The 26,662-nt window shown below is 44.3% G+C and overlaps 2 protein-coding genes, 1 long non-coding RNA gene and 2 other non-coding genes across 6 annotated transcripts in view; 2 read left to right on the top strand and 3 right to left on the bottom strand.

The window, feature by feature from the left end:
* Nucleotides 1–9,276, top strand: part of TEX2 (testis expressed 2) — a 92,857-nt gene extending 83,581 nt beyond the window's left edge. For both annotated transcript variants that reach the window (XM_066616805.1, XM_066616804.1), the window contains exons 10-12: nucleotides 2,939–3,148; nucleotides 6,538–6,658; nucleotides 7,364–9,276. In XM_066616805.1, the coding sequence (XP_066472902.1) occupies nucleotides 2,939–3,148; nucleotides 6,538–6,658; nucleotides 7,364–7,486 (454 nt within the window). In that variant the 3' untranslated portion in view covers nucleotides 7,487–9,276. The remainder of the gene's footprint in view (nucleotides 1–2,938; nucleotides 3,149–6,537; nucleotides 6,659–7,363) is intronic.
* A 2,238-nt stretch (nucleotides 9,277–11,514) lies between these two features.
* Nucleotides 11,515–11,651, bottom strand: LOC136643411 (small nucleolar RNA SNORA50). The gene has a single exon (XR_010794014.1). It is a non-coding gene; the product is annotated as a small nucleolar RNA SNORA50 (small nucleolar RNA).
* Nucleotides 11,652–11,685: 34 nt separating this feature from the next.
* On the bottom strand, nucleotides 11,686–13,885 carry LOC136641466 (uncharacterized). Its single transcript, XR_010793878.1, has 2 exons — nucleotides 13,835–13,885; nucleotides 11,686–11,834 (listed from the first exon to the last, which is right to left on the bottom strand). It is a non-coding gene; the product is annotated as an uncharacterized lncRNA (long non-coding RNA).
* On the bottom strand, nucleotides 12,632–12,692 carry LOC136643407 (small nucleolar RNA SNORD104). Its single transcript, XR_010794010.1, has one exon. It is a non-coding gene; the product is annotated as a small nucleolar RNA SNORD104 (small nucleolar RNA).
* Nucleotides 13,886–19,918: 6,033 nt separating the features above from the next.
* Nucleotides 19,919–26,662, top strand: part of ERN1 (endoplasmic reticulum to nucleus signaling 1) — a 72,685-nt gene continuing 65,941 nt past the window's right edge. Inside the window, exon 1 of the mRNA XM_066614163.1 lies at nucleotides 19,919–20,065. Coding sequence (XP_066470260.1) covers nucleotides 19,985–20,065 — 81 coding nt within the window. The 5' untranslated portion in view covers nucleotides 19,919–19,984. The remainder of the gene's footprint in view (nucleotides 20,066–26,662) is intronic.

Here is a 26,662-nt window from a genome sequence, read left to right as displayed (position 1 = left end):
TTTCTGCTCCAAAGCTGAAAGTGGGACCCTACAGGCAACTAATTAGTATGCCTCACATCAGCAAATTGTTTAGGTCTCTTCATGTGGAAAATATTAAATTAGACCCTCAGCTGGTGTGAATAAATTAGATACATAAGGACATGATAATTCTGCCCTGTATGCATGTCATTGAAGAGATGGTGTTGCAATGGCATTATCAGACTCTGAGAGCCACTTCTGCTGTAATCCACAAATTTGCACTTCCAGAGAAATATATATTAAACTGTTCAATGCACCACAGATGCATTCTTACTGGCCGTGGATAGGAATAAGATGTCTGTTGCTTTCAGTAGTGGTTATCTTATTCCCATGTCGCTCTTGTTCCTTTGGTGCATCTGAACAGCAGTGAATCTCTGTTGTGAACATAAGAACCTCTGTCATACTGGGTCAATTCATCTAACCTAATATTGGCAGTGGATTAAATAATTAGGATAGGTGAGGCAGTGGAAGGGATGATAACTATAGGCTTGCGAAACAATTCCACATGCTTAAGTGAATCTCCAGACAATTCTTGGTAAGGTGGTGAATAAATCGTCATTTAGCATACCAATTTATGTTACAATAAACATGCTTAGTGGTTAAAAATAGCCAGCTGTCACACTTCCAGTGCCATCTGGAAAGGAGAAGCATTTGGGCTCAAAGAAAAACAGTTGCTAAACATTTGCAAACAGGGCAGTATTTCTGCTGGCTTTTTGAGAATGCTAGCTCACTGAATGTGTGTGTGCCTGTCTGGGATTTTTGTTGGCTGGCATGAAGATCAATGCAATCTCTCAGGAAAGCCATAAATACTGTAGCATAAATAATGTAGCAGTAATGGATAGGAATGCCAGAAAGCACTGCTTGTGTTGTTGCAGCATGCAGAGATCTTCAGTAGCTGTAGGCCTCACTTTTTCATTGTTCCCTGCCTTCACTAGTGAATCACCTGCCTCTGCCACCTTGACAGTCTCTGTGTATTTGAGTAAATATGTGTCAGTGGCCATTTTTATTTGTTTACAAATGTTACCCTGTATGTTTTCTGCCACTAGGAGAGTAAAGCTGCTTACAGAACTAAAACAATTGATACAGATCACATAATAGAAAAATAAAGTTCAAGCAGCACCTGCAGCCAATCACTTTAAGCCAGGGGTCTCCAAACTTTTTGGCCAGAGGGCCGCATCAAATATATGGCATGGTGTCGAGGGCTAGAACAATAAATAAATTTTAAATATAAAATTTAAATATATTAGGGGTAATATATTAGGGATGGAACGAATGAATGAATAGTGGGTTCTGTGTTCCATGATTTCTGCACGCACTAATACACACCACAGAAATAAAGCACACACTCAGACTCCCATTCTCTACCCCATAAGGAGCTTAGTTAAATATGCAGAAGTAAATAATTCAGAACCAGCACATCACAGGAAACACCTGGAGCATGTTCTGAGGGCTATGGAGGCCGCCCCAACCCTCAGAAAGCCTAAGGCTATCAGAGAGCCCAAACACATCACTTCTGGTTTTTCGGAAAAATCAGGTAGTAATGTTTTTAAGCCTTTAGAAGGCTTTCTGAGGCGTGGCCTCCCCGGCTCTCTGCATGCTCTCCAAACATGATAAGAGCACAGCTTCAATCACATTCAGTCAAGTGAGCCAGAGGCTTGCAGGGGGCCAGAGGCTTGTCGTGAGCCTGATAGAGGCTTGCTGTGGGCTGCATTTGACCCCTGGGCTGGGGTTTGGAGACCCAGCTTTAAGCAAACAGGATTGAAACAGAGGAGAGCTCAAGAAATTCTTGTAGGAAGAGCTAGGTCTTTAGGCACCATCAAAAAACTGTCAGGGTGGAGGCTAGGCATATGCTAGGTGGGGGAGCAACGTTAAGAAGGCTATCTCGTTTGTTCCTTGCAGAAGGCTGTAAGACACACAAGAGACTTCCTCCCAGATCTTAACAGGTGAGTACAAGTCATATGGAGGAAGGTATTCCTTGAGGTATCCTGGCCCTGAGTGTTAAAGGGCTTTAAAGAAGGTAACCAGCTGCACCTGAAAATAAACTGGTAAACACTGCAGCTGAAACAACAGAAGCAACTCAGGGTCATAGAGCCTGAAGCTAGTATCCATGTTTTCATATAATTTGGGAACAGTCCCATTCACGGATAACTTTGACTCTCTTTTCTCTTGGTAGTTGTTGCTGGGGTCAACCTTGTATTTCTTTTGAGATTGTGAGATCCTCTGGCACAGGGAATAATTTTCTCATTCCTTTTGTCCTGCCTGAGATGCAAGCTCTGCTGGTCTGTAAACAGAATCTTTGGAGAGTGTCTAGCAATTGCAGTTCACCTTATTTTGGCTAGTGTGAGTAGGATATGTCTAACAGTGCCACAGACTCCTGCTGCTGCCTACAGATTGGCCACTCATGGCCTAGAACAGTGGTTCCCAAACTGGTGGGTTGCAACCCACCAGCCAGGGCTTGTTGCTGCCCCTTTAAGGGGCAGGGAGGAGGAAGGCAGCAGCATAATCCCCAGGATTGCACTGCTGCTGGGCATGGGATGGTTTTTTACTCACCAGCCTCCAGTACTGGAGTCCTGGGGGTACTTACAAGAACCCCCAACTCCCTTGTAAGAGTTTGGGAAGCACTGACCAAGAATGTTCTCTTCAACTCTCTGCAGAATGTTCTGCATTTTGAGCATAAGAAGCATCCTACCTGGTAAGACCATTAGTCAATCTAGCTCTTTATTGTCTTACATTGCCTTGCAGCAATTCTCCAAGGTTTCAAACAGATCTTTTCCTAACTCTACTGGAGATGCCAGAAATTGAACCTGGAACCTTCTGCATGGAAGCTATGTGCTGTACTCTGAACTATAGACCTTTCTTTATTTTCCTGGGACAGTTGTAAGCTCAGTCTGCTGCTTTTTTCTCTTTCCCTCTCCTAAAGGTATGTGGGAGGGCACCGAACAAGTAAAATCATGAGATTTGTGGATAAAATCACCAAGTCAAAATATTTCCAGAAAGCTACAGAGACGGAATTCATTAAAAAAAAGATTGAAGAGGTCTCAAATACTCCGCTGCTGCTATCTGTTGAGGTACAAGAATGTAAAGGGACATTGGCAGTCAACATTCCACCACCACCTACTGATAGAATCTGGTAAGTGTAGTCGAGAAGACTTGCAGGGTTTAAATACATTCATAGCAACCATTAGGCTCAATGTCTGTGTAACTTGTCATTTATGCTTCTGAAACTGTCATAGCAGCATAGCTTAATTTATTATTTCCTTGGATACCTTGAGACTTCTGGGTGAGGCAGATATTTTTGATCTAAATTGCGTGTACTGTTAACCAGAATACTGGATATTTAGGTGAGAGGAATATGTGGTTGTGATGTTCTTGGGTTTTTAAAATAATGTATGGAGGCTCAGAGAACGATAATTACTGGTGCAGGTGAGGGAAGGGGAATTGTGCCAAAAAATAAGAGTAAACAGAAGAGGAAGAAATATGAGATGTAACTTTTATCCTTGATATGATAAAAATGTCTTTGGAAAAGCATCTGTGATGTTTAGAAACAGAAGGATCCCGCCAAAAATGATAGAGGGAGGAGTATTGCAAGAGGGGCGAATCTGAACCAAAGAATACTGGGCAGGGATTAGAAAATGGGAGAAATGGAAAAGACTGGATGAGAAACTTCATGTCACAGAAATCATCTCAAACTTTGAATTTAAATTTAGAGATTAAAAAATACACCTAGATTAACTATAATTGAATTGAGCAATTCAGAAGCAAAGAAGACATTGAACTAAACACAAAGAATAATTTGAAGTGAGACTTGTCAGATGCAACATAAAATGAAGCACATTGCTAAAGATGTTGGAAGATAAATTTTAAGGGGCAGAGAGGCAGTTTAATAGCCCAATCCTGAACTGCCCACTGCATCCAGTGGCTGCTCAGAGGAAGGGGAAGGAGAAGGCCCCACGATGGGGGCTGCTCATTTCTGTTCCGGCTATTTAGTCAGCACAGAGCGGCCCCTTGTTATGCTGGGAGGCCAGACAAGGGGTTCTGGATCTTGCCCCCTGCTCACCTCTCTGCTCATCATCCCCCCTGCTCACCTCTCTGCTGCCCAGAGCAAGGGACTAGCTCCGGGCGACATTTGACGGGCCTCCGGCTGGTGCTAACTCAGCACAAACGGGCACCGAACCGGCAGCTGCGCTGACCTGGCGATGGGTTTCACAGGCATGCCTTAAAGTACATTTGTGACACTTGGTGCTGGTGTAGGACCAGCACTAAGAGGTCTGGTTTGGGCCCTAAGTCTGTTTTGTGACACTTATGAAACAAGGTGGTATCTGCAGAGTTGCACTTGAGAGTGTATACAGAATCAATGTAGGACATATACATAGAGCAGGCAAAGCCAGGGAGATTTGGGCCAAATTTTATAACCCCATTTAAGAGAAGCAATATTAAGACAATATTGAGCAAGGGAAAATAGGTAACCAAAGACCACTGTGCTGCAATAACTGACCACTGCCTGGACTGTGAGACACAGAACACTTTCTTACAACTAGAGTGGGGGGAAAAATATTTGTTATAAATGGGGAATCCCTTCTTAAGTGTCAGGTTGCTTTACAGATCAGTTGGGTAACAGGATGCTAGGAGAAGCTGAATAAATTGATAGATCTCTTAACCAGTTGTTCCCTAAAAGGTGCACAGCTGTATACCTCCCAGCCGAGCTCAGCAACCCAGCAATGACAAAATGATATCATCACTGAGTGTCTGAAGGCAGCATCACAACACGTCATGGCACAGCTGCCAAAGGGGTCCACACATTGGTGCAGATCCCTTAATGGGAACGCTGCTCTCAAAACCTCCTCTGCTAGGGTTGGTGTTGATGCTGCCACTGCCAGTTAGTGTGGGACAGACTCCAAAGAAGATTAGTGAAAGAAGGTTTGGTGGTCTCTGGTGATTAGGGCACAGGGCTGTAACTGTACTAGAAGAAATTGCTATTGGGAAAATTATTTACAATCGAATGCTTTTGTAGAATAGAACTGGAAAAAATATGAACTCTTTCAGAATGTGAATGGGTTTAAGTCATGTGGTTAAATAAAAAAAAGACTACTTCATGGTAGAACAACACAAGGCAGATGACTTGTGTACAAGAAACACATTTAATTCACTGAGATTCATTGGGGAAATTTTTTAAAGGGATACAATTCTTTATCAGCTTCTGAAAACAGAACTAAAGATGTTGTAATCATTGTTTCTGATAAGCCATCATGGGAATTGCATTTACATTTAAAGGTGCGCTAGACTCCCTTGCTATTTGAGATTGTGTTCCTAATAATGAATTGACTGAGTTATTTGAAAATTTAACAAAAACAATTTCAGTATGAGCATAACAATCTAACACTGGCAGTTGCTGATATCTGTGTAAGGTACATATACAGCAAAGTACATATAGCAGAAAGTCAACAAGAAAATCATACCACTTTGAACAGAGAATACCGCAACGCCAACAGATAATCCAGCATCCATAGTAACACGCATCAATCATAGCCCTGTATTCCAGAAGTACCCACAAAGCCAGGCTTGGGAAGAACCAAGTAACACATAGCAACAGCAGAACATCACCCGCCCGTTTATACTACAAAACCTAGCAGTCTCAATGGCATGAGAGTGCCCTTGGGAGTGCACACCATTGTGCCACAGTCACCTAAGGGAGCATAGGATTCCAAATGTCACACTTTCCCATACTGTCAACCAGTGGCAAAGTTACACCAGTGTACCATTACCTTTATTCTATTCTCTGTGTTAGTGCACCATGGGGTGGAGAGAGTTTTTTTAATTTAAAGGAAAGAAAAATCCAACTATAGCGGTTTTAGGATTGTAAGTTTGGCAATGAGTTTTCACTGCCACCAGACTTTTCAACAGAGTGGAATGACTTCATTCATTTAATGTTATGAAATCTAGATTCTAATAATATATTGGATATAATAGACACATTATTTACTTACAACAAGGATATTTTTTTTAATTTTTTGAGGAGATTGCAAGCACCAGGCTGAATCCCAGTTTGCTTTCAGTATGTTCAAATAATAAGGCATTTTGTTTGACAAGGATGTGGCTCTCAATTCAGCTGAAGGAAATTAACATTGGGAAGAGCTTCAAGTTAAAGCAGGAGAAAGAGGGGGCATTTTGGGGTCTATACCAGGCTACATAATGTATACATAACAGAGGATAAATTTAATATTGAAAAGATTCAGGAGTGGTAATTATAAATAGAAGATCTGGTGAGGTTGCTCCTGAGGTTTGTCCTTGGGAGGAACAATATAAATTGTTGAGACATTAGTACATAACACCAGTCAGATTCAATAAAATATTGAAGATTGTAAAATTTAAATACTGGCCTTTGACATGTCTCTGTGTCTCAGCCTAACCTACCAAACAGGGCAGTAATGGAAAATGAAGCAGAACGTGTATTCCCAAGTGTGCTTTGAGATAGGTATAGATATAAAAAAATAAAAATTTGGTCATTTGCATTCTCTTCAGGTACGGTTTCCGAAGACCACCCTATTTGGAGCTGAAAGCTCGGCCAAAGCTTGGTGAGAGAGAAGTGACCTTGGCTCATGTGACAGAGTGGATAGAGAAAAAATTGGAACAAGAATTCCAGGTATATCAGTTCAGAGAGACCTTAATTTTGAGTAGCATTTATGTACTTCATTAACCAATGGGTCTTATTTGCTGGGATGCTATCTGGCCCTTCTGTAACATTATTGAGGTCACAAAGGACAAGGGCTGCTGCAAGAGGGATGTCTCAGCTGCTTTTAGGAGGCTGAGACGGAAACCACTGAGGGGTTAGAAGAAGGTTCAAAAGTAGGTGAGAATAGGCAAAAAATGGGGGGGGATTTTTAGCACACCCCCTTAATGTTTGATCAGGGCTGATCCATCTGGATCTCAGTCAGCAGATTTGTGAGAGGATGCTCATCTCTGTCTGCCTACTTGCCTCGACTGCTCCTCCTTTGCCTTCTAGTCCCTGGATTGGAAAAGGGTGGACCGAAATAGGAAATGTGGAGGGGCAGAAAATGCTGATCTAGAACACTGGGGGGAATAGAGGCTGGCACATCATCAGATAAGGGGGGTAGCATTTGATATGCTGCCTCAGGCATCAGGTCTTGTGCTGGCCCTGTGTTTGGTTGCAATACTTGTGAGGAAGGGCTGAAATAGCCATAATGCCTGGTGAAATGGTAACAGTCACAGATTATGCTGCTTCTTACTTACTTCCAGTTCCAGTTCTGGACCCAACCCCAGGAAAATAGAACCACCTTCAGAGTTTGTCATTTGAATTGTGCTCTAATTAATTTCTTGTCCATTGCAGAAAATTTTTGTTATGCCAAACATGGACGATGTTTATATTTCTCTAATGCACTCCGCCATGGATCCTCGCTCAACTGCATACCCTCTGAAAGATCCTGTCACAGAGGCTGCTGAGCAGCCATGAAATGTGAAGACTGCAGTTTACAGTATTAACGTTTTGTTTTCACTTTTTTTTAAACTGTCTAGTAGATTTTTTGTCCTTGTGCCACATTCTTGTTCTTTTTTGGATTGTTTTATGCCAGTTGTTGCTCCAGTTGTCCAGATATTGCTCGTCTACTTGAGCATTTAATTCACTTTCTAAATGAAGCTGCTGTTGGGGTCTCAGTACAATGACTGGTGTATACTATTCTGCAGGAAGGAATTGGGAAAAGAAAATCTCACCCGTTTAAATTGATCCAGGAGCTTTGACGTAAGTGGAGTTCAACTTAAGGACTTGCAATACTGGCAATGCACATATAGAACATAGTTGGTTTGTTTCAAACCTATCCTCTGTAAGAAACAAATCTGTGTAACTGGAAGGCTTCTTTTCTCTCTTTCTCTCAGGCAGTTGGAGGTGTAAAATGAACTGATATGTTCTTTCACTTCTGCAGTCGATAGCTTGTGTCAAGCAATTTTGAATTGTTTTCTGGAGTTACGATAAGAATGTAAATCGGATATATAGAAAATATTGTGAATCACTTCATGCAGATTATACATAGTAACTTATTTTTTCATACAAAATTGTGCTTCTTTTGGAAACAAGTAGCCATATTAACACATGCAAACATACAGAATTGGCTAGTGTGGGATCTAGTTTGCTGCTTTCACTGAAAAAGCACATTAGGTAAAGCCATGAGACCAGACCATAGTAAGCCTTGTTTTTTTTAGTGAGGTACAATCACTGTGGCTTGTGATTTTTAATGAATGTTAAGATATGAACACATATGGAAGTGTCCCATAGTGTGTGTATGCACCCCAGAAATAATTGCAATTGGCCTTTATGGAGTTTAACTTGATGGACAAATCTCATGTTTCTGTGGCAAGTTTCCTCACTGCACCAGTGTTCACATAGGAGCACAGCAGATATTCACACTTAAAAGTTTTTTAAAGAGTGGTGCAAATCCCAATTGTAACTTGCCATCAGCATGGCTTCATTAGCTATTGCTGTGGGCAGCTTCAGACCTTCTCGGTACGTAAAATGGGAAGCACAAGGGTAGCTACAGCAGATTTCAAATCACTACTACTGATAATGGCAAACAGTTCAAAGAAATTGCCTTGCTGTTCCTTTACTGTATCAACATTAATGACCCCACATATATATTTAAATCAGCTATTCTTTTGAACACTACATAAATGATAACAGTAATGAATTTTCTGATATTCAGTATTGCCAACCTTGTGTCAACAGAATGTTAATTTAGTTTACAAAGAAGGTAAGCTATTGAACTTGCCTTTTACTAGCATACTATGCTTTAAGTGGTTTTTAAATTTTTTTGTACATTGTGTTCAGTTATTGTGTGTAAAACATTTCATGATTGCACCTCTAAATGAAGCTATGCGAGTAAAGGGTGTGTGTTTCAAAAAGCACCTTGTCTGAAACATAAAGAGAATTAGAATTTAATCTACTGAAGTATTCATGTTATTTTGGATACCTACTTGTTGCCTAAATGCCTCTGACCATTCCATTTTGTGTAATGTTCCAACTTTTTCTTTTATGAAAAAACATTTATTTCTTCCTAAAGTCTGCATGTCTTGTTCACAGATTTTTTTCTCATGTGCAATAACAATCCAAGTCTAAAGACTAGATGCACTAATATGTAAACAGATATTGAGATCATTTTGACACAAGTGACTTCATTGCACTCCATAATCTGACTATGTGGGTTATTACAATGGGCTTGCTTTGTTTTCAGAAATAAATTTGTCCCATGTCAAGATCATGTGCCTTGGGTGTTGTTTCAGAAGAGTAACAGGGTTGGGCTTTCAATAGGACCTGTCCAAAAGCTACCAGGACCAGGTTTACTCTGTTATATGTACAGAACTCAAGTGATGCCTCAGTAGAAGGGCAGCCCATGTGATCTCCCAGCACCTTGGCAGCATCTCCTTTCTCCCTCTCACCCTTCTTTGTTCTGTCCCTTCCCCTGGTACCATTCTTATCCTCTTGAAGCCCCCCTTTGTATCTCTCTCCCAGCACCTTGGCAGAAGCAGCAGTGATGAAAGAACAGTGCTGGGAGAACTCAATTTATCACACAGCAGTGGCTTTGCTAGGGGATTGTAGACCGCACTGGGTTACACATTTAGGGGGGTGACACTACTATTGGCCAGAATTGTGAAATCTTGGTATTTTCAAATATCATGTTAGATATCATTCAATGCAGAGGTTCATGCAGAATGCAACTAAACAAACCCTATTTAAATATCTGTATTCTATTGAAGGTTATGGCCAAATAACCAGAAAAGGAAAACTGCCTTATGTCACAAAAAGGGGATTTTCTTAACTAAAAACTTACCAATGACACTGATACTTCTGAGCGCCAATGAGGTATTATGACACAGCAGGAAAACCAATGAAGTGTTAGTATGAGTCAGCTTTCATTTCCACCTATCAAAGCTAATACTAGAAATCTTATACAGTTGTGTCACCAAGTTGACCACTGTTTTTTTGTGGGCTACTTTCCATTTGGACTAGAGCATCACCAGGTAGAGGCATCTGGTGTACCCCTTCGGGGAGCAGGAGATTGTGTCCCAGCCCTGCTCAGGTTCTTAGCAATTGTGCCAAAATAGCTTTCAATAGTGCCAGGCTTCATGGTAACTTCTTGCTGTCTCTAATAAGAATATTTGGGTACAATAACTGTGCTGGGAGGTCATTATGGGGGGTAAGGAGTGGGTGGGATCGATGGTGGGGTCCCCATTCTCAATTAACAAAACTTTCCATCTTGATCAAATTTGTCTAGGCTAGCTGTCATATTGTGGAAATGACCAATAAACCCATTATGTGCATATGGGCTGCACATGCTGCAAGATGGCTGGAGCACACCCCTCGGAAACAATGGTATTTAAAGATTAGGCCAATGATTAACACTAAATCAGCAGATGCAAAAGTTTAAGCATTGCTGCTTGTAGCTATCATAAATCCATGGAAGTACATATAACTACTTTGCATACCAAGGCTCTTTTCTGTGATATTCAGTACTCATTAAAACCAAGTCAATGTTTCAGGGAGCACTATTCAAAAAAGTACATGCACACAACTCAGGGAAATAGTTTGAGGACTGGAAGGTTAAATAGTTTATTATGAAACTGCTTCTGTAAACTTGCTCTTAAAGAATGGTTTAAGCAGAAAAGGAATACTTGCTTCAACAGACTAATCTGCTTAGTTTATTAAGTTATGCCTTTCCAAATCACTATCAAGATGAGGAAGGCTCCACAGCTATTACTATAAAAATGTCTGAGCTACAACATAAGCAGCAGTACTTAATATTTATTAAACAGAACCTTATTCTATCATCAGTCAGGACAGATTGTTCCAAATTGCATTTGTAGATCAAAAATAGTTCCACCTTTGAAGTATACTAAAAAATAGGGATAATTCCTCATCCTCCTAAAATTGGTGGAAGAAAAAAAATGCTTCAAAGCTGTCAAACTACACAATGAGCTGCCATAAGCTTACTATTACTTCTGCCCCACCCACAGATACAAATGCAGATGGACAATATGTTACTACTTCTAGATCAGATTTTATTTATTTATATACTTTCTTTGGTCTTCAGATTTCTCCTCAGACTTTAATCCAAGGTGGTTTACATAGGCAGGCTGTTCTAAACCCCTGTAGGGATTTTTACAATTGAATAGTTCTAGTCTTTCATAGAACTCCTCCTTCCAGCTGGATTCCTTCCCGGTCTGGTTTCTCTCCGGCCCTTCGCCTCCCACTTTGCACTTGATGGCAACTCCTCCCTACCACCTAGGGTTAGCTCATCAGTATATCAGCGTGAACCCAGCTCCCCTTTGAACTTTATTCAATATTTTCCTTTCATTCAATGGAACTTCTTCCTTCATACACATATTAAATGACAGCATTTCAGTTCTTCAAATAAAGCTGAAACCCAAGATGTTGTCCTAGTTAATCCAAAATGAGAATAAGTTACAATAAAAGTATAGACTAATTGTGAAATTAAATGTAACTTGCCCTTAAAAGAATCACTCAGGTTTCAACTGAGCAACTCCAGTTATAAACAAGTTCTTTACTTTTGCACTGTAGCGTAGCCAGTGGGACCATGAATGGGCCACACACCAGTTCAAAGGCAGTGCTTCAAAGTCAACTTGAAAAACATTCACACACAGTAACATTGTTCAGGTTTTAATTTTATTTACACAGAATACAGCACCAGCACCTAGTGCATGCACACACCCCTATAGCCACTTTGATATTGTTTGGGTTAAGCAGCAATGGCTTCAGTGGTTCTTTTTCAGGTCAGGGCTGAGGCTCATCTTACCTGCAAAAAAGCAAGATATCAATACATAACAGATTTGCTCCTTATCTACCCAGAACAGATTACACACCACCACTTTCCAAAAATATGCATACATGGCAAATGGTACCAATAAAATTCCTTGCAGGTTTTTCACAGGCTAATGGTCACATGCAAGCTCGTGGTCATTAAGCCTGTAAACCAGATCTTTCCAAACCCTAGCCCAGGGGCCAGTTCCGGGGTTTGAGAGAACCCCTACCCCAAAAGCAGCACTTACCATTTTGGCAGGCCACACTCTTCATTGCTCCAGAGTAGGATAACACTCTGGGCAGTCATGTCTGCCTGGAAATTTGGGCACAATGCCAGCTAGGGCATTGCACCACAATATGACTGTCCAGAGCGTTGCGTCGTCCCAATCTAGGGTGATGAAGAGCCACAGTGTGCTGGAACAGTAAGTGCCAGGGAAGGAATTCCCGGTGTGCAGTGGTCTCCAGTTTGGAACCCGCTGCTATAAACCATAATCAGATCTCACTTTAGCCATAAGACTCACAGGGAAGCCCTTCATCCTGCCATACCATCTTTGAGGAATGACTTTCATAGCACCATGATAAATGTCTAAGTGGTGATAATAAAGCCCTGCTGGGCGCAATTCTCTTACTGCTAGCACTTAACACCTTGTGAAAAGCCACTGAATGTGATTGTGGAGCTTCATCATCATCCAAACTCCTGATTTGGGGATGCATCCCAGGAGGCAGATATGGCAAGATACAGTTGCAATACTAAGAGAAACAGAGTCCTGCCTTCTGCAACTGCTGCTGGAAGCTCAGATTCAAGGGCTCGTCATCTGGTTCAGAAGTCTAACGCGTTAAGAATCATCACAGCAGCCAGCAAAGTGCCACAGGCCAGGAACACTCCCTCCCACACTCAAGGGCCAAAACACTGCCTCATCCCACAGAGCCCAGGAGATGTGACTCTCCCTCTCCCACCTAGTGGTCTCACTTCTGTCCCAGGCTGGGCTTCCTTACCCTCCTATACCCCAGACATACCCAAAGCAGACACAGAAGCTCAGAGTGCATTTATTTTGGATAGTCTTTGCACCACCTGCATCAGGCAGGGAGCAGTTTGAGTATATAAACATACTCACAGGGATTGGACAAATCTCTGGAGAAAAAGTCCACTGCAGGTTATAAGGCATGACAGGTATGTGCAACCTTATGGTTTTAGAAATAGACTGCCTCAGAAGGCCAGATGCAAAGGAGGGCACCAGGATGCAGGTCTCTTGTTTTGAGTGTGCCCTGAGGTGGGCCATTATGAGATACAGTAAACTGGACTAGATGGGCCTTTGGCCTGATCCATCAGGGCTCTTCCTATGTTCTTATACTCAGAGTCACCCCCCCCCCTTGGAACTCTCTGATCAGGTGCATAACAGTATTAATAGCCAACACTGCTGGAGTGCATGGGCTAATCACCAGGTTCTCTCAAACCCAGAATTCCTTACAGCTACAAATGCAACCTCTTCCCCACCTTCTCCATGCAAGCCGTAGGGACGCATTACAAAATGGCTACAGAATATACACAGTGTTCAAACTAGCCAAGCATAAAAGCAACTGGGGGAAACTAGTGTGATTCCCGGGTCACTGAGCTCCAGGTACATGGTTGAGAGTGACTGGCTGCCAGGGCGTGCAAAGGAATCTCCGCCCCATATCCTCCCCTTGCCTTGCCCGTCTTCATGGCACGCGTGGACCCGTCCCGATGCACGTTACACAGGCGTAAGTCCCACTGCGCTCACCCGCAGGCAAAGAGACACTGGATCCCCGTTTCAGACTCCAGGTTGACCTGGCCTGACTAGGCAGCCTGCTGTCTTCTGCTCCAACACCGGGCTCCTCTCCAGGCCACGCTCTCCAGACCAGGGTTCTGTGACCCTCCCCCCCGAAAAGCATCTAAGCCCCAGGACAGCCAAGATCCCAGTCTCACTCGCCTATGAAGCCCATCATCACCTCCCACTGGCCGGAACCCCCACAGACCTCTCCTGGAAGAATCATCTCCCGACCACGCAGCAAAAAGGACTAGCCCCCCCCCTTCTCATCTATTTGTAGGCTCGGTGGGGCGACTGATCCCGCCCCACTTCGTCAGGAGCCAATTGCGGCACCATTAAACTCTCATGTGATACATATGACGTCAGCTGAATGTATGCCTAAGTATGAAAGTTCTGTAGTCGCAAAGTACTGTATGCATCGAGTTTTGAGAAGGGAAGTACCAACCAATTCAATAAACGGTGCACGTATTTCTTTTTTCCCCACGCTTGCCTTTCTTTTTCTTTCTTTCTTTCTTTCACATTATACTCTGCTTTACTTTTCTTAGCACTGATGGATGGATAGACAATAATTTGTACATTATGTGTTCTTGTGGCCTGGGGATCTCTAGTTGACTGTAGCTCTGAAGCGACTGAGAGCCCAAGCCTATGCATGTCTACTCAGAAGTAAGTCCCATTATAGTCAATGGGTCTTACTCCCAGGTAAGTGTGGATAGTGCAGCCCTAGGTAGCAATTCTATGCATGCTTTCCTGGGAGCAGCCCCACTGAACTCAATGGGACATACTTCTGAGTAGACACGCATAGGCTTGGGCTGTCTGGCAACTCGGGATGATTCCACCATTTGGAGTCTAGTATGAAAAAGGAATTGTTGCCTTGGCGATCTTCTCCTTTTTGGCTCCATCAGCGAAAAAGGGTTTTAGCTTAGGCTACAATCCTATCTGTACTTTTCTGGGAGTAAGCCCCATTGACTATAATAGGACTTACTTCTGAGTAGACATGCATAGGATTGGGTTCTTAGGCTGCAATCCTCTCCACACTTACCTGGGAGTAAGCCCCATCGACTGTAATGGGACTTACTTCTGAGTAGACATGCATAGGATTGGGTTCTTAGGCTGCAATCCTCTCCACACTTACCTGGGAGTAAGCCCCATCGACTGTAATGGGACATAGTTCTGAGTAGACATGCATAGAATTGGGCTTCTGTGGCAAACGCTTTCGTGGGCTACAGTCAACTTCATCAGATGCATTGCAGCTGATCTGACCGCCTACGCCAAGGGTATGCTGCAATAAACAGCTCAGTCCTATGCACACTTATACAGAAGTAAGTTCCATTATATTCAGTGGAGCTTTCTTCCAATAAGCATACGCAGCATTGCAGTCTAAATATGGCTGGTATTGGGAGTCACGGCTGCTCCCCGGAACTGAGCCTCTACTCTGCATGTGATGCTTTAATCCACTAGAGGGCACTAGAAGCTCATTTTAAGAACTTTTGGATAACTGGTAAGTCAGGGAGTTAAACTTCCAGAAGTGACGACATAAAGAAACAAAGTCAATGAGAAGCAAAGAATTATATGGACACTAAAGCAACTGTTAAATGGTTGCGTTCTTTGTGCTTTATTGCAGCACGTTGATTCAAACTGAATTTGATCTGAACGATTACCTATAGACCTTTTGGGGAAACAATATGAACGCAGTACTATTTCATCAATGTACCTGAATAAAATCTACTAAACATTTATAGTGTAAAAAATTGAACAAAGGGAAATAATATATATGAAAGGATACTTTTCATGTCCATGAGACCTGGAAACTGATTTATATATGATTACTCAAATGTAAGTCCCAGTGTCTCAAATGTGTATAGGATGTGAAGCCTTTAGCAGTATTATAATTGTCATTGTTGTTGTTAGTAAGAATTTTTAACAAATTCACAAAGTGGTTTGCATAAATGACTCAGGGCCCAGTCCTATTCAGTTTTCCAGTGCCGGTGCAGCCATACTAAAGGGGCATGCACTACATCCTGTGGTGATGAGGCAATCACAGAGGCCTCCTCAAGGTATGGGAACATTTATTCCCTTAACTCGGGGCTGCATTGTGGCTACACCAGTGCTGGAAAGTTGGATAGGATTGGGCCCTCAAAAAGGCACACAGTGATAAGATGAAGAAGAAGCATCAGCCAACCACCACTGAATAAGAATAAAGATGCTATGATGGGTTTAACAGGGACTTCCCCCTGCTACATGAAAGAGGTCAGTCACTTTAAAAGTGCCTCTTTGCTTGTATGAATCTTTACAGTTCATCCTATGTATGTTTATTTGGAAGTACCGTAACTCCTCTGTGTTCAATGGGGCTTAGTCCCTAGTAAGTGTACATAAGATTGTGGCCCTACTTTGAAGTAAGACCCATTCAATGGGCAGCCCAATTCTAAATTTTGCATGCATTGGCTCAGGCCCTCTGCATGCCATAAGGAACTTTGCATCAACTCAGGAGCTGGCACACAAGTGCAAGGACACACACCAGTCTGCTGGGGCCAGATCCAGTCCCTGTGCTGGCCACAGCAGGTAAGACTGCACCAGGCGGTACAGGGGATGGGAGGTGGTGAGATGAAGGCAAGATGTTGGTGTTTCTGGGCAGGGGGAGGGCAGAACAGGCTATGGCAGCACCTGGCTTTCCAGCTTCTGGGCTGGGCAACCCTACACAACCTGCTCAGATTTGCTCCAGCTAAATAACCGGCATAGATCTGAGTAGGCCCATAGGGCAGGCTGGAGTGTTTCATGGGTAAGGGGAAGAATATCCCTGTATCCCTAGGTGACCTCCAGCAGCCTCCTAGCCTGCATAGGATACAACACAGGCCATTGTGGCCTGACTGTGCTGGTGCAGGTTAGGATTGTGCTGCCAATCTGACTTAATTCTGAACAAACATTGATAGCTAAGTATAGAACTGCAATCAATGACCTGATTCTAGAAGTGTTAAAACACAGCAGAGACCTGCGCTCCCCCTTCCACATGGGAAGTTCTAATAGCAGTGATCACTTGCTAAGGAGGAGACAGAAAAAGGAGAGCTTGACTAAAACCAGCTTCCCTGGTTCCCTTTCTCTACCCCACTCCCTTCCAGGTACTCATGAAGCAGGAGTAGCCATCCCTGTAGTCCTGATGTGGGACTTTTTTTCCCCTTCTCCCACAGCAAGCATGTGGCTGGATTGGAGGTTTAGGCTTGAACTGTAAAATCCTTTTCCAAGCAGCACAAATGATTTTATTTCAGGCAGGGCTGAAATATGTACATAATGCATAATAGGAGCATATTCTAAACAGAAGACCATTTGCCTTGCAACTCCTGTTAATGACAAGCTAATTATCTCTAACAAAAGCAATTAAGTGCAGAATAAAAATATAAATACTAGATAAGAGCCTCAGGAAAATCATTTGCTAAGCAGTATTTATTCATTCACTCTGTCAAGTGTCTCCTTCAGTTGCGATTATACTTGTTCAAAGACATTTGGAACTGATTAATAGTTCATGGGTGGTTTTTTAACCCCCTCCCTTGTTTTTGTTCCAGTTGAAATTCATTTAAGTGCAGGAGGGTCACCCTGACTCTCTCTCTCCCTAAAACTGTCTGCCAATGTATAAAGCAAACATTTCTTGCTAGACTAACCTGATCTGTGAGTTGAAATTGCCAGGGGAGTTATACAAGTTTGTGGACATTCTGTATAATTAACCTTTGGACATTTTAGCAGCATAAATGTGGTCCTCTTTTTTGTGAAGCTTTGCTTTTCTGCACATTCTGTGCAGCTCACAGGCTTGTAGTGTTATCATGCTTTAATCCCAACATGCTTTTCCATCCATTGCTACAAACACCTTATAATGCACGATTTTTAACCCATGTGGCATAGTTCTTAAAAGAGGAGTTTACGGTATACATTAACACACCAAAAAACAGACTCACAATATCTAACTCATAGATAGAAAGTACTGTATAGTCCAAAGTGCTCTCTGCATGGCTCTGCCCATGTGTAAAATATTACCAAAAACAGTGAAGAGTCCATTCATTCATTATTGCCTAACCTACTGCCAAAACATAGGGGGGAAAACTACCTTTCATATCCTCATAATAACCTCATGCAGTATGTATTGGCAACCTTCAGTCTCGAAAGACTATGGTATCGCGCTCTGAAAGGTGGTTCTGGCACAGCGTCTAGTGTGGCTGAAAAGGCCAATCCGGGAGTGACAATCCCTTCCACACCGGGAGCAAGTGCAGTCTGTCCCTGGTCTGTCTCCCTGGCTATGGGCCTTCCTTCTTTGCCTCTTAGCCTCAGACTGTTGGCAAAGTGTCTCTTCAAACTGGGAAAGGCCATGCTGCACAGCCTGCCTCCAAGCGGGCCGCTCAGAGGCCAGGGTTTCCCACTTGTTGAGGTCCATCCCTAAGGCCTTCAGATCCCTCTTGCAGATGTCCTTGTATCGCAGCTGTGGTCTACCTGTAGGGCGCTTTCCTTGCACGAGTTCTCCATAGAGGAGATCCTTTGGGATCCGGCCATCATCCATTCTCACGACATGACCAAGCCAACGCAGGCGTCTCTGTTTCAGCAGTGAATACATGCTAGGGATTCCAGCACGTTCCAGGACTGTGTTGTTTGGAACTTTGTCCTGCCAGGTGATGCCGAGGATGCGTCGGAGGCAGCGCATGTGGAAAGCGTTCAGTTTCCTCTCCTGTTGTGAGCGAAGAGTCCATGACTCGCTGCAGTACAGAAGTGTACTCAGGACGCAAGCTCTGTAGACCTGGATCTTGGTATGTTCCGTCAGCTTCTTGTTGGACCAGACTCTCTTTGTGAGTCTGGAAAACGTGGTAGCTGCTTTACCGATGCGCTTGTTTAGCTCGGTATCGAGAGAATGAGTGTCGGAGATCGTTGAGCCAAGGTACACAAAGTCATGGACAACCTCCAGTTCATGCTCAGAGATTGTAATGCAGGGAGGTGAGTCCACATCTTGAACCATGACCTGTGTTTTCTTCAGGCTGATTGTCAGTCCAAAATCTTGGCAGGCCTCATGCAGTATATCACAATTATTCCCACTGTACCAACGGGAAAGGCAACGGAAATATATTTTCAGGTTCGTATGATGGTAGACTTTTGGGGTGAAAGCATAATCTGCCTGTCAGACAGCTGGTTGCACTTTGTTCAATACTTTGTCGATATTAAGTATAAATTAGGTTTCCCACTTGTTGGGTTAAACCAGAGACATAGGACCAAATCCTATCCAACTTTCCAGCCCTGGTGTAGTTGTGCCAATGGGGGTGTGCACTGCATCCTGTGGTGGGAGGGTAGTTATGGAGGCCTCTACAAGGTAAGGGAGCATTGGTTCCCTTGCCTCAGGCTGTATTGTAGCTGCATCTGTGCTGGAAAGTTGGATAGGATTGGGCCCATATATGCTGTGGGCACATGGTTGTGTCTAACCCACCAGAGACCAGTGGTTATAAACCTGTGAGCCATGGCTCCCAGGGGAGCCAAGGAAACCAGCCAGGAGAGCCGCAGAATCCTCACAAAGAACCTGCCATCCTATACAATGTATAGGATTGTAGCCTTAGGGCCCAATTCTATCCGGTTTTCTAGTGCCAGTGCATCCTGTGGTGGGGAGGCAGTCACACAGGCCTCCTCAAAAGATGGGAACATTTGTTCCCTGACCTTGAGGCTGGATTTCGGCTGCACAAGTGCTGGAAAGTTGGATAGGATTGGGCCCTGCGTGGGGAGCTGAGGCCAATGGCCCAGTAGGTCAAGGGAGCTGCCAGTCCAAAAAGTTTGGGAACCACAGGGGTAGGCATTCAAACGTCCCTGTATCAGGGTGATGTGAGAATACCAGGAAGAGTGGTGGGCTGCTGCTGGTCCATCCCAGGGAAGGGAAGATCTGCTGCCTGGCTTGACCAGGATGGCTTGAGCAGTTCAGCCTCTTGCTTCTGGAAGGTGGGTCTGTGCCTTCCTTTGGTTTCCTTCCCAGGCAGGCCCGCCTGCAGCGCCCAGCTTGCCACCAGCCTGGGTGCTTCCAGGACAGGCAAGTCTCACTTCCTGCACTGATGAGCAGGACCTGCGCGGCACATGCGAGGCCAGGCCTGGTGCCAAGCGGGAAGGGGCGGCGCGGCTGCTGCCTGTAATGCCGAGGGGCTCCCGAGCTGAGCCTGGCGCCGCCGCTCCAGTGCCAGGCTGGCGGGGGACCCTGGGCTTGTGCTCCCGCCCGCCCACGTTTGACGTGTGGCTCGGCTCCGCCTCCGGAGGAGGAAGGGCCGGACACGCTGCGAGCAGGGCCACCCCCAGCACCGCCAGCAGGCAGCTGCAGAGCCGGTCGGGCCCCGGGTGGCTCCGGAGACGGCCAGGCATGGAGTGGCACCGCCTGGCGCCGGGTCCTCCTCGCCTCCTCGGGCTGGCCGCGCTGCTGCTGCTCTCGCTGGGGCCGCGGGTAAGGAAGCGCGCGCCGGAGCGGGCTGGGCAGCGAGCCTCCCGACCCCGGGCAGGGAAGGAGGGAGCGAGGCCCGGGGCGCCTCTGCCCCCTGGCGGAGGAGGGAGCCTCCCGGGGCTCCGAAGCAGGCACTGGCTGGGCGGGGGGCAGCAGAGGAGCGTCAAGGGGGCCTGGGGCGCAGCCTGAGCGTGAGGGGGGAGGCAGGGGGCTCGTGTGCCCCCCGCTTGGCAGCTGCGACCCACCAGCTGGAGCCGGTGCTGTTGCCCTCTGGTGGGGGCAGAGGAAGCCGGCTGCGCTTGCCCTTCCTGTCAGCCTGCCACTCTCCTTTGAACAGGCCCAGGTGTGTCTAGGATGTGGGGCACCTCCTTGTTCAGTGGGTCCTGGAAGAACAGGCTGTTCCTAGAAGTCTTATCTGAGTGGTCCAAACTTATGCCTCTGCCCTTCTGTGGACCTTTGAGGGGGGCCTGGGAAGCTGCCCCCTCCCCTCTGTCCTTTCCTTCTGAAGAGTTCTGAAGGCAAACTCGGGGGGAGAGTCATTGCCCCTTGGATCTGGGGAGCCCCCTCCCAAGAGCCCAACGGTTCTGGCTGCTGAGTTTGTCCCAGGTGACCTGCTGCTTTGGGGACTGTGAGGGGCATCGCTGGGGGGTGGTGAAAGGGGCACCTGCTGCCTGCTCTTATCCCAGACTGTCAAAGAAAGTGACCTTGGTCGGTGGTTCAGCATTTCTGTGCCCACCTTCCCTGGCAGTGCTTGCCAGCATTGGCATGTCTTTTTATACATGCTGCCATTGAAAATCTGGCGCCTGGAAAGCAGATTTGCTCCCGCTTAACATTTCTGCCCAGCATTGCATATACGCAACAGGGACCACATGTGTACACCTGTGGGCTGGGCAAAAATAGAGGCACGATCACGTCTTCCGCCCAATACAGAAATTCTTTATAGGCTTGCACTGTAGCAACTGAGCAGCCAGCTGTAGCTTGTTTATAGCCTCTTACATTGATGCAGAGCGCTGCGTTTGACCATGCTTCTGTGGCCATGCAGATCTTTCCGCAGGCAATTCATATAGGAAGCAGAAATAAAAGTATGAATGACATGTGCTGGGGGGGGGCAATTCTAGAATGAGTGAAGCATGGAAGCCAGGTGGAAGTGCACATCTGCCCAAGAAGAGTGTTTTGTATATCTTTGGAAAGCAGGTTATTTGTTCCTACTTTGAACTGCCATTTTCCAGTACTTACCTTTATGATCATTATTATTTCTCCATATATTATTCTCTATGATTACAGCCTTCTTGGCTGGGTGATAACTGAGCTGCATATTGTTTTCTATCATGGACATTTCTTTTGCACCTACCTGTGTGGATAATACCACCAATTCTTGCTATATGTTTAGTGGTAGCAGTACTATTACAAGGACAGAAATGATGTGCCAAACAAAGGCCCATCAGAAGAATTAACAAATCACAAAGCAGGTAGAATGGCTATGTTTGCACTGTCATTTTTAATATAGATGTTGGCTTGTTGACTTTCACTTTGCACTGTCTGTCCAACAGAATCAGGAACTTTACAACATCTCTTCCCTCTTAGGCCAACCCAAACCTTACAATCTCTCTCTGACATTCCAAGAAAAAGGAATTAATAGAACAAATAGTTTTTAAAGTATCTTCCCTTGAAACTTTAAAGCCTCTGTCATTACTGGAGGCAACATATTTTAGAGAGAGAGGCTTTTTGCTCCAGAAATCCTTCCTGAATTGGCTGGTTTGTGTGTGGAGCAGGACATAAGGTGTGATTAGGTTATACAGGTATGGATGTTCCACAGAAGATGAGGCAGACAGTTTGAAAGAGCATCTGTTTTCCAACTGAGCTTAGTCAAACTGTGATGCACTACAAACTGTGATGCACTAAGGCTGAAGTTGTAAACACCCTTACTTGAGAGCAAGGCCCACTGAACACAGTAGGACTTTGAGTAAGCATGTGTAGAATTGTGCTGCATGTTCACGTCAAATTGCAGAGTGTGTTTTTTCGCTTATACTAGCTCTGTGTAGATGCAGAGTAATTTGAAGGTGTTCAAATTTTGTTAACAAATTATGTTAATAAAAGTTAATTTTTTTAATGAGATACAAATAAGACTTAATATTTCACTGGACCAATTTTTTGTGACCAAAGTGTGCAAAAGGGTCTATCTTCCTCTTTTCAGATCAGCAGGGCAGCAGTTAGTTCCACCAAATTCTGTGCTTTATTCTCTTTGCACATAATGAGAATTGTACAGGATTAAGGAGTATGGGCCCAATCCTATCCAATTGGCAGCAGTGCCAATGGGGTGTGTACTGCATTCTGTGGTGGGGAGGCAGTCACAGAGGCCTCCTATAGGTATGGGAACATTTACTCCTTTACCTCAAGGCTGCATTGCAGTTGCACCGGTGCTGGAAAGTTGGATAGGATTGGGCCCTAAGTCAACTCTTGGAATGTGAGCTATACAGTAGTCATATTCAGCAGAGCGAATGTTTTAGGGCACGGCACATTGTTTAAGAATATAGTATTATTTAGTGTGTATTCATATTTGTTTCCCCATTTTAAACTAAGTATGCTTATCACTCTTGATACAGTGCAAAAATTAAAAGCATGCTGTCTAGAAGTATTTATGGTTTTAACAGATTTTGAAAACAAGGACAAAAAGATAAAACTAAACTCATACTTGACATTCACCTTTTCTTTTCATTAAGTGCTTGTACTGAACTTGTAAATCCAGAGATGTTACTGTTACTTTCCCTTTTTGTCATGTGGACAGTGAAACTTCATTACTGGATTTCTGGTATATCAGAGAAAAACAGAGGAAATATTTGTGCGACTGTTTCCAAATGGCTGTGTTGAACTTTTTGTAATATGAAAAACAAAAAATTGAGTATAATTGTTCTATTTAAAAAAAAAATAAATCCCACTGCTAGTTTTTAAAGCCTCTATCCGTGGGGTCTTGCAAGGTTTGTTTTCTGAAGAGAACTGTATTTGCTGAATCCACTGTTACACACCTGTCCTCTGCAGAGTCCCTTTCCAACAGTTTTTTCTATACATGTACCTGTATTTTCATGACATATGTATGTGTGTAGAACCTAAATGCATATGTGAAGGTGTTCATTTGGAAAAATGCTTCTTGCCAAGTGATATTTTAAAAAAAATGAATACAGTATTCTTCTTTTTAAAACCGTTTTAACATATTTAAAAATTTTAAAATATAAAACAATTAATGTATTACTATCACCTCACTTAGGAAATATATTATTACTCCACTGCTGGTTCATACAACCTGCATTACAGATCCCATATCCTCAGATTCACTTATGCACAGATAGGGTTTGCGGCCCCCGCCATACGTGCCCCTCTGGAGGCGAGGGGAATGTGGGGGGCATTCCCTTATATCTGTAGTTTCAGTTAACTGCAGGAGGTTCTGGAACGGAACCCCCACAGATACCGGGGCATGCCTGTACTTAACCAAAAATAGTTCACTTGAGGCTAGTCAACATTCTGAAAACATACATTGTTAACCTTGATTAGGAAAAAAAATCCTTGAACATTTTGCTAAATACACAGGCTATCTTCAAAGATATCCTACAGAGTAAGTTTACCAATGATTTCAGTTTGATTACTTATAAAGTTAAGCATGTGCTTCATGAATACTGTCTAGGTACCAGCAGCAAATGTTGAAGGATGGAGGGCCTGGCTGCATAGTGCAGGCATGGTTACACTGCATGCTAAGACCAGAATGTTTGTAGTGTGTGTAGCTCTCTTTGTGGGCCAAATCTGCGATATGCTAGAACAGAGGTGTCCAAAGTTTTTTGGCAGGAGGACCACATCATCTCTCTGACACTGTTTTGGGGGCCCGGGGAAAAAAAGAATTTAAATTTAAAATTTGAATAAATTTACATTAGTTTACATAAATAAATATATTAAAGATGAACTTACATGAATGAATGAAGGTCTTGCAATAGCTCAAGGCCTATAAAAGGCCTTGCACAAAGCAAGGCTGGCCTTTCCTTTGCTGCTGCTACTGCATCACAGACGTGAAACAGCAAGTGGAGGGAGGGATGAGGGAGCCCTCATCCCACAGCTCACACGAGAGGTCAAACAGTTGCATCAGGCCAGTGCGGGCTCCAGCAAGTCTCCAGAGGGCCATAGGTTCATTGGAGACTGGGGGCTCCTTGAGGGCTGCATTCGGAGTCCTCGAGGGCTGCAAGTCACCCCAGGGCTGGAGTTTGGGCATCCCTGTGCTCGAACGTGCCATACAGGTGTATGTATATTAAACTGATTTTAACATATTATACTTGTTTTAGCACATAAAATACTACCATTTGGTATACTGATGGCAAAAACACACTCGGTTACCCTGCACATGCCCGATCTTGTCTGATCTTGGAAGCTAAGCAGGGTCAGGCCTGGTTAGTACTTGGATAGGAGACCGCTTGGGAATACCGGGTGTTATAGGCTTATACCATAGTCTTTCGAGACTGAAGGTTGCCAACCATATTGACTGATGGCAAGAAAGTAGAAAATCTGAATGGTCCTTGATGCAGCCTCACCTCCCCAACCACACTGTTCTGTACAAAGGAGACCACCATCTTACTTTGCCTGTCAGCAGCCCTTCCATGTGTAAAAGCCATGCTCATGAGTAGGCTGCATATGCCCAAGGGTGCACACAGGGCACTTTTAATTTGTATTCAAGTAAGAATTGCAAATATATCCAGAGTTAGATATGGAGCTGCAATCTGCTGTATCCTAAGCCTAAGGAACTTATTTGTTTTCTACTGTTGACTTATCAAGAAAGAACTTTTGAAACTAGAAGTCATCAAAATAGTGGTAAACTAAAAAGGAAGCTTATGTTTCTTTAACTTACAAATGGTATTGTAGCTTGTAACAGAAACAGAAGAAACTTGTATTTCTAAAGAAAAGCTAGATAACTAATATCCCAAAAATGCAATTAACATGATTTCAGTTATGATTCTAAAACAGAAAATTGAAGGGATTTCTTAAAATTGGGAGGAGAGAAAGGTATTAAGTTTTTACTTAGTGGGTCTTGATTTTTGTTTTCATCTGAATATTTCTGTGTCTTTCCCTGTCCTCCCCACTCTTTACAACTCTATAAGAAACTGCTGTTCTATTGGGTGGCTAGAATTTTTAATGGAGTATTCTCTATACCCACGCAACTTCAGGCACAATCCTAACCAGGTCTACTCAGAAGTAAGTCCTATTTTGTTCAGTGGGGCTTACTCTCAGGAAAGTGTGGTTAGGATTGCAGCCTTCAATTCCTAGGGCTTCTTGGGGGCAGCTCTAACAGTTATAGCACAGTTCTAAGGCGCGCTGCCTCCACTAGGTAAAGTGGTGCTGAAATGGCTGCTGCTGTATCCTGTGGGGCCAGAGCAACTGCCAGAGTCTCCTCAGGGTAAGGGAATGTTGTTCCCACTTTTCTCCTGCCCTCCTCTAGCACCAGCAGTGGGGCGGTTCTCCTGATAGGACTGGGCTCTTGATTACATTTAGAAGCAGTTTACGTTTGTAATATGTGTGTGTACTCAAAGCCCCAACATAGAGTCTCTTGGAGACATCCAAGATCAAAGCACTGGCACCAGCTCGACCTGATCCTCACCAGACGCTCCAGCCTTCCCAGCATCAAGATCACACGCAGTTATCATGGTGCTGCCTGCGACACTGACCACTCCCTGGTGTGCAGCAGAGTGAAACTGCAAACAAAGCGACTGTATCACACGAAAAAGGAAGGAAGACCTCGCATTGATACCAGCAAGACCCGGGATCAGAGAAAAGTGGAGGAATTTGCACAAGCGCTTGAGGAATCTCTTCCAGGCCCGGCCGACGCAAACGCATCCAACAGATGGGAACATTTCAAGAATACCGTTTACAACACCGCCTTGTCCATATTCGGCAAGAAGACCAACAAGGCGGCAGACTGGTTTGAAGCCCACTCTGAGGAGTTGACACCAGTCATTGAGGAAAAGAGGAGAGCTCAAGCAGCATACAAGGCCTGTCCCAGTGAGCGCAACCTGCAGGTCCTCCGAACTGCTCGCAGCAAAGTCCAACAGACTGCCAGGAGATGTGCTAACGACTACTGGCTCCAGCTCTGTTCCGAGATACAGATAGCAGCTGACACGGGCAACATCAAGGGGATGTATGATGGTATCAAGCAGGCCCTAGGTCCAACACAGAAGAAAATTGCCCCTCTGAAGTCTGCCACAGGCGAGGTCATCCAGGATCGGGCGCAGCAGATGGAACGCTGGGTGCAGCACTACTCTGAGCTATATTCCAGAGAAAATGTAGTCACCGAAGAAGCACTGAACAACATTGAGTGCCTGCCTGTGCTGGAAGAGCTTGACAGTGAACCAACCCTAGAAGAACTTCACGTGGCCCTGGACTCCCTTGCCTTTGGCAAGGCACCTGGAAAAGACAGCATCCCTGCTGAAGTCCTAAAATGCTGCAAAGAGATCATCGTCACTGAGCTGCATGAAATCCTCTGTCTCTGCTGGAGAGAAGGTGGAGTACCTCAAGACATGAGGGATGCAAACATCATCACGCTGTACAAGAACAAAGGTGACAGGGGTGACT

The sequence above is a fragment of the Tiliqua scincoides genome, chromosome 2 (assembly GCF_035046505.1).
Source record: "Tiliqua scincoides isolate rTilSci1 chromosome 2, rTilSci1.hap2, whole genome shotgun sequence".
Lineage (NCBI taxonomy): Eukaryota > Metazoa > Chordata > Lepidosauria > Squamata > Scincidae > Tiliqua > Tiliqua scincoides.
The sequence above is the reverse complement of the archived record's forward strand: the minus strand, read 5'-3'. Positions and strand labels throughout refer to the sequence as shown.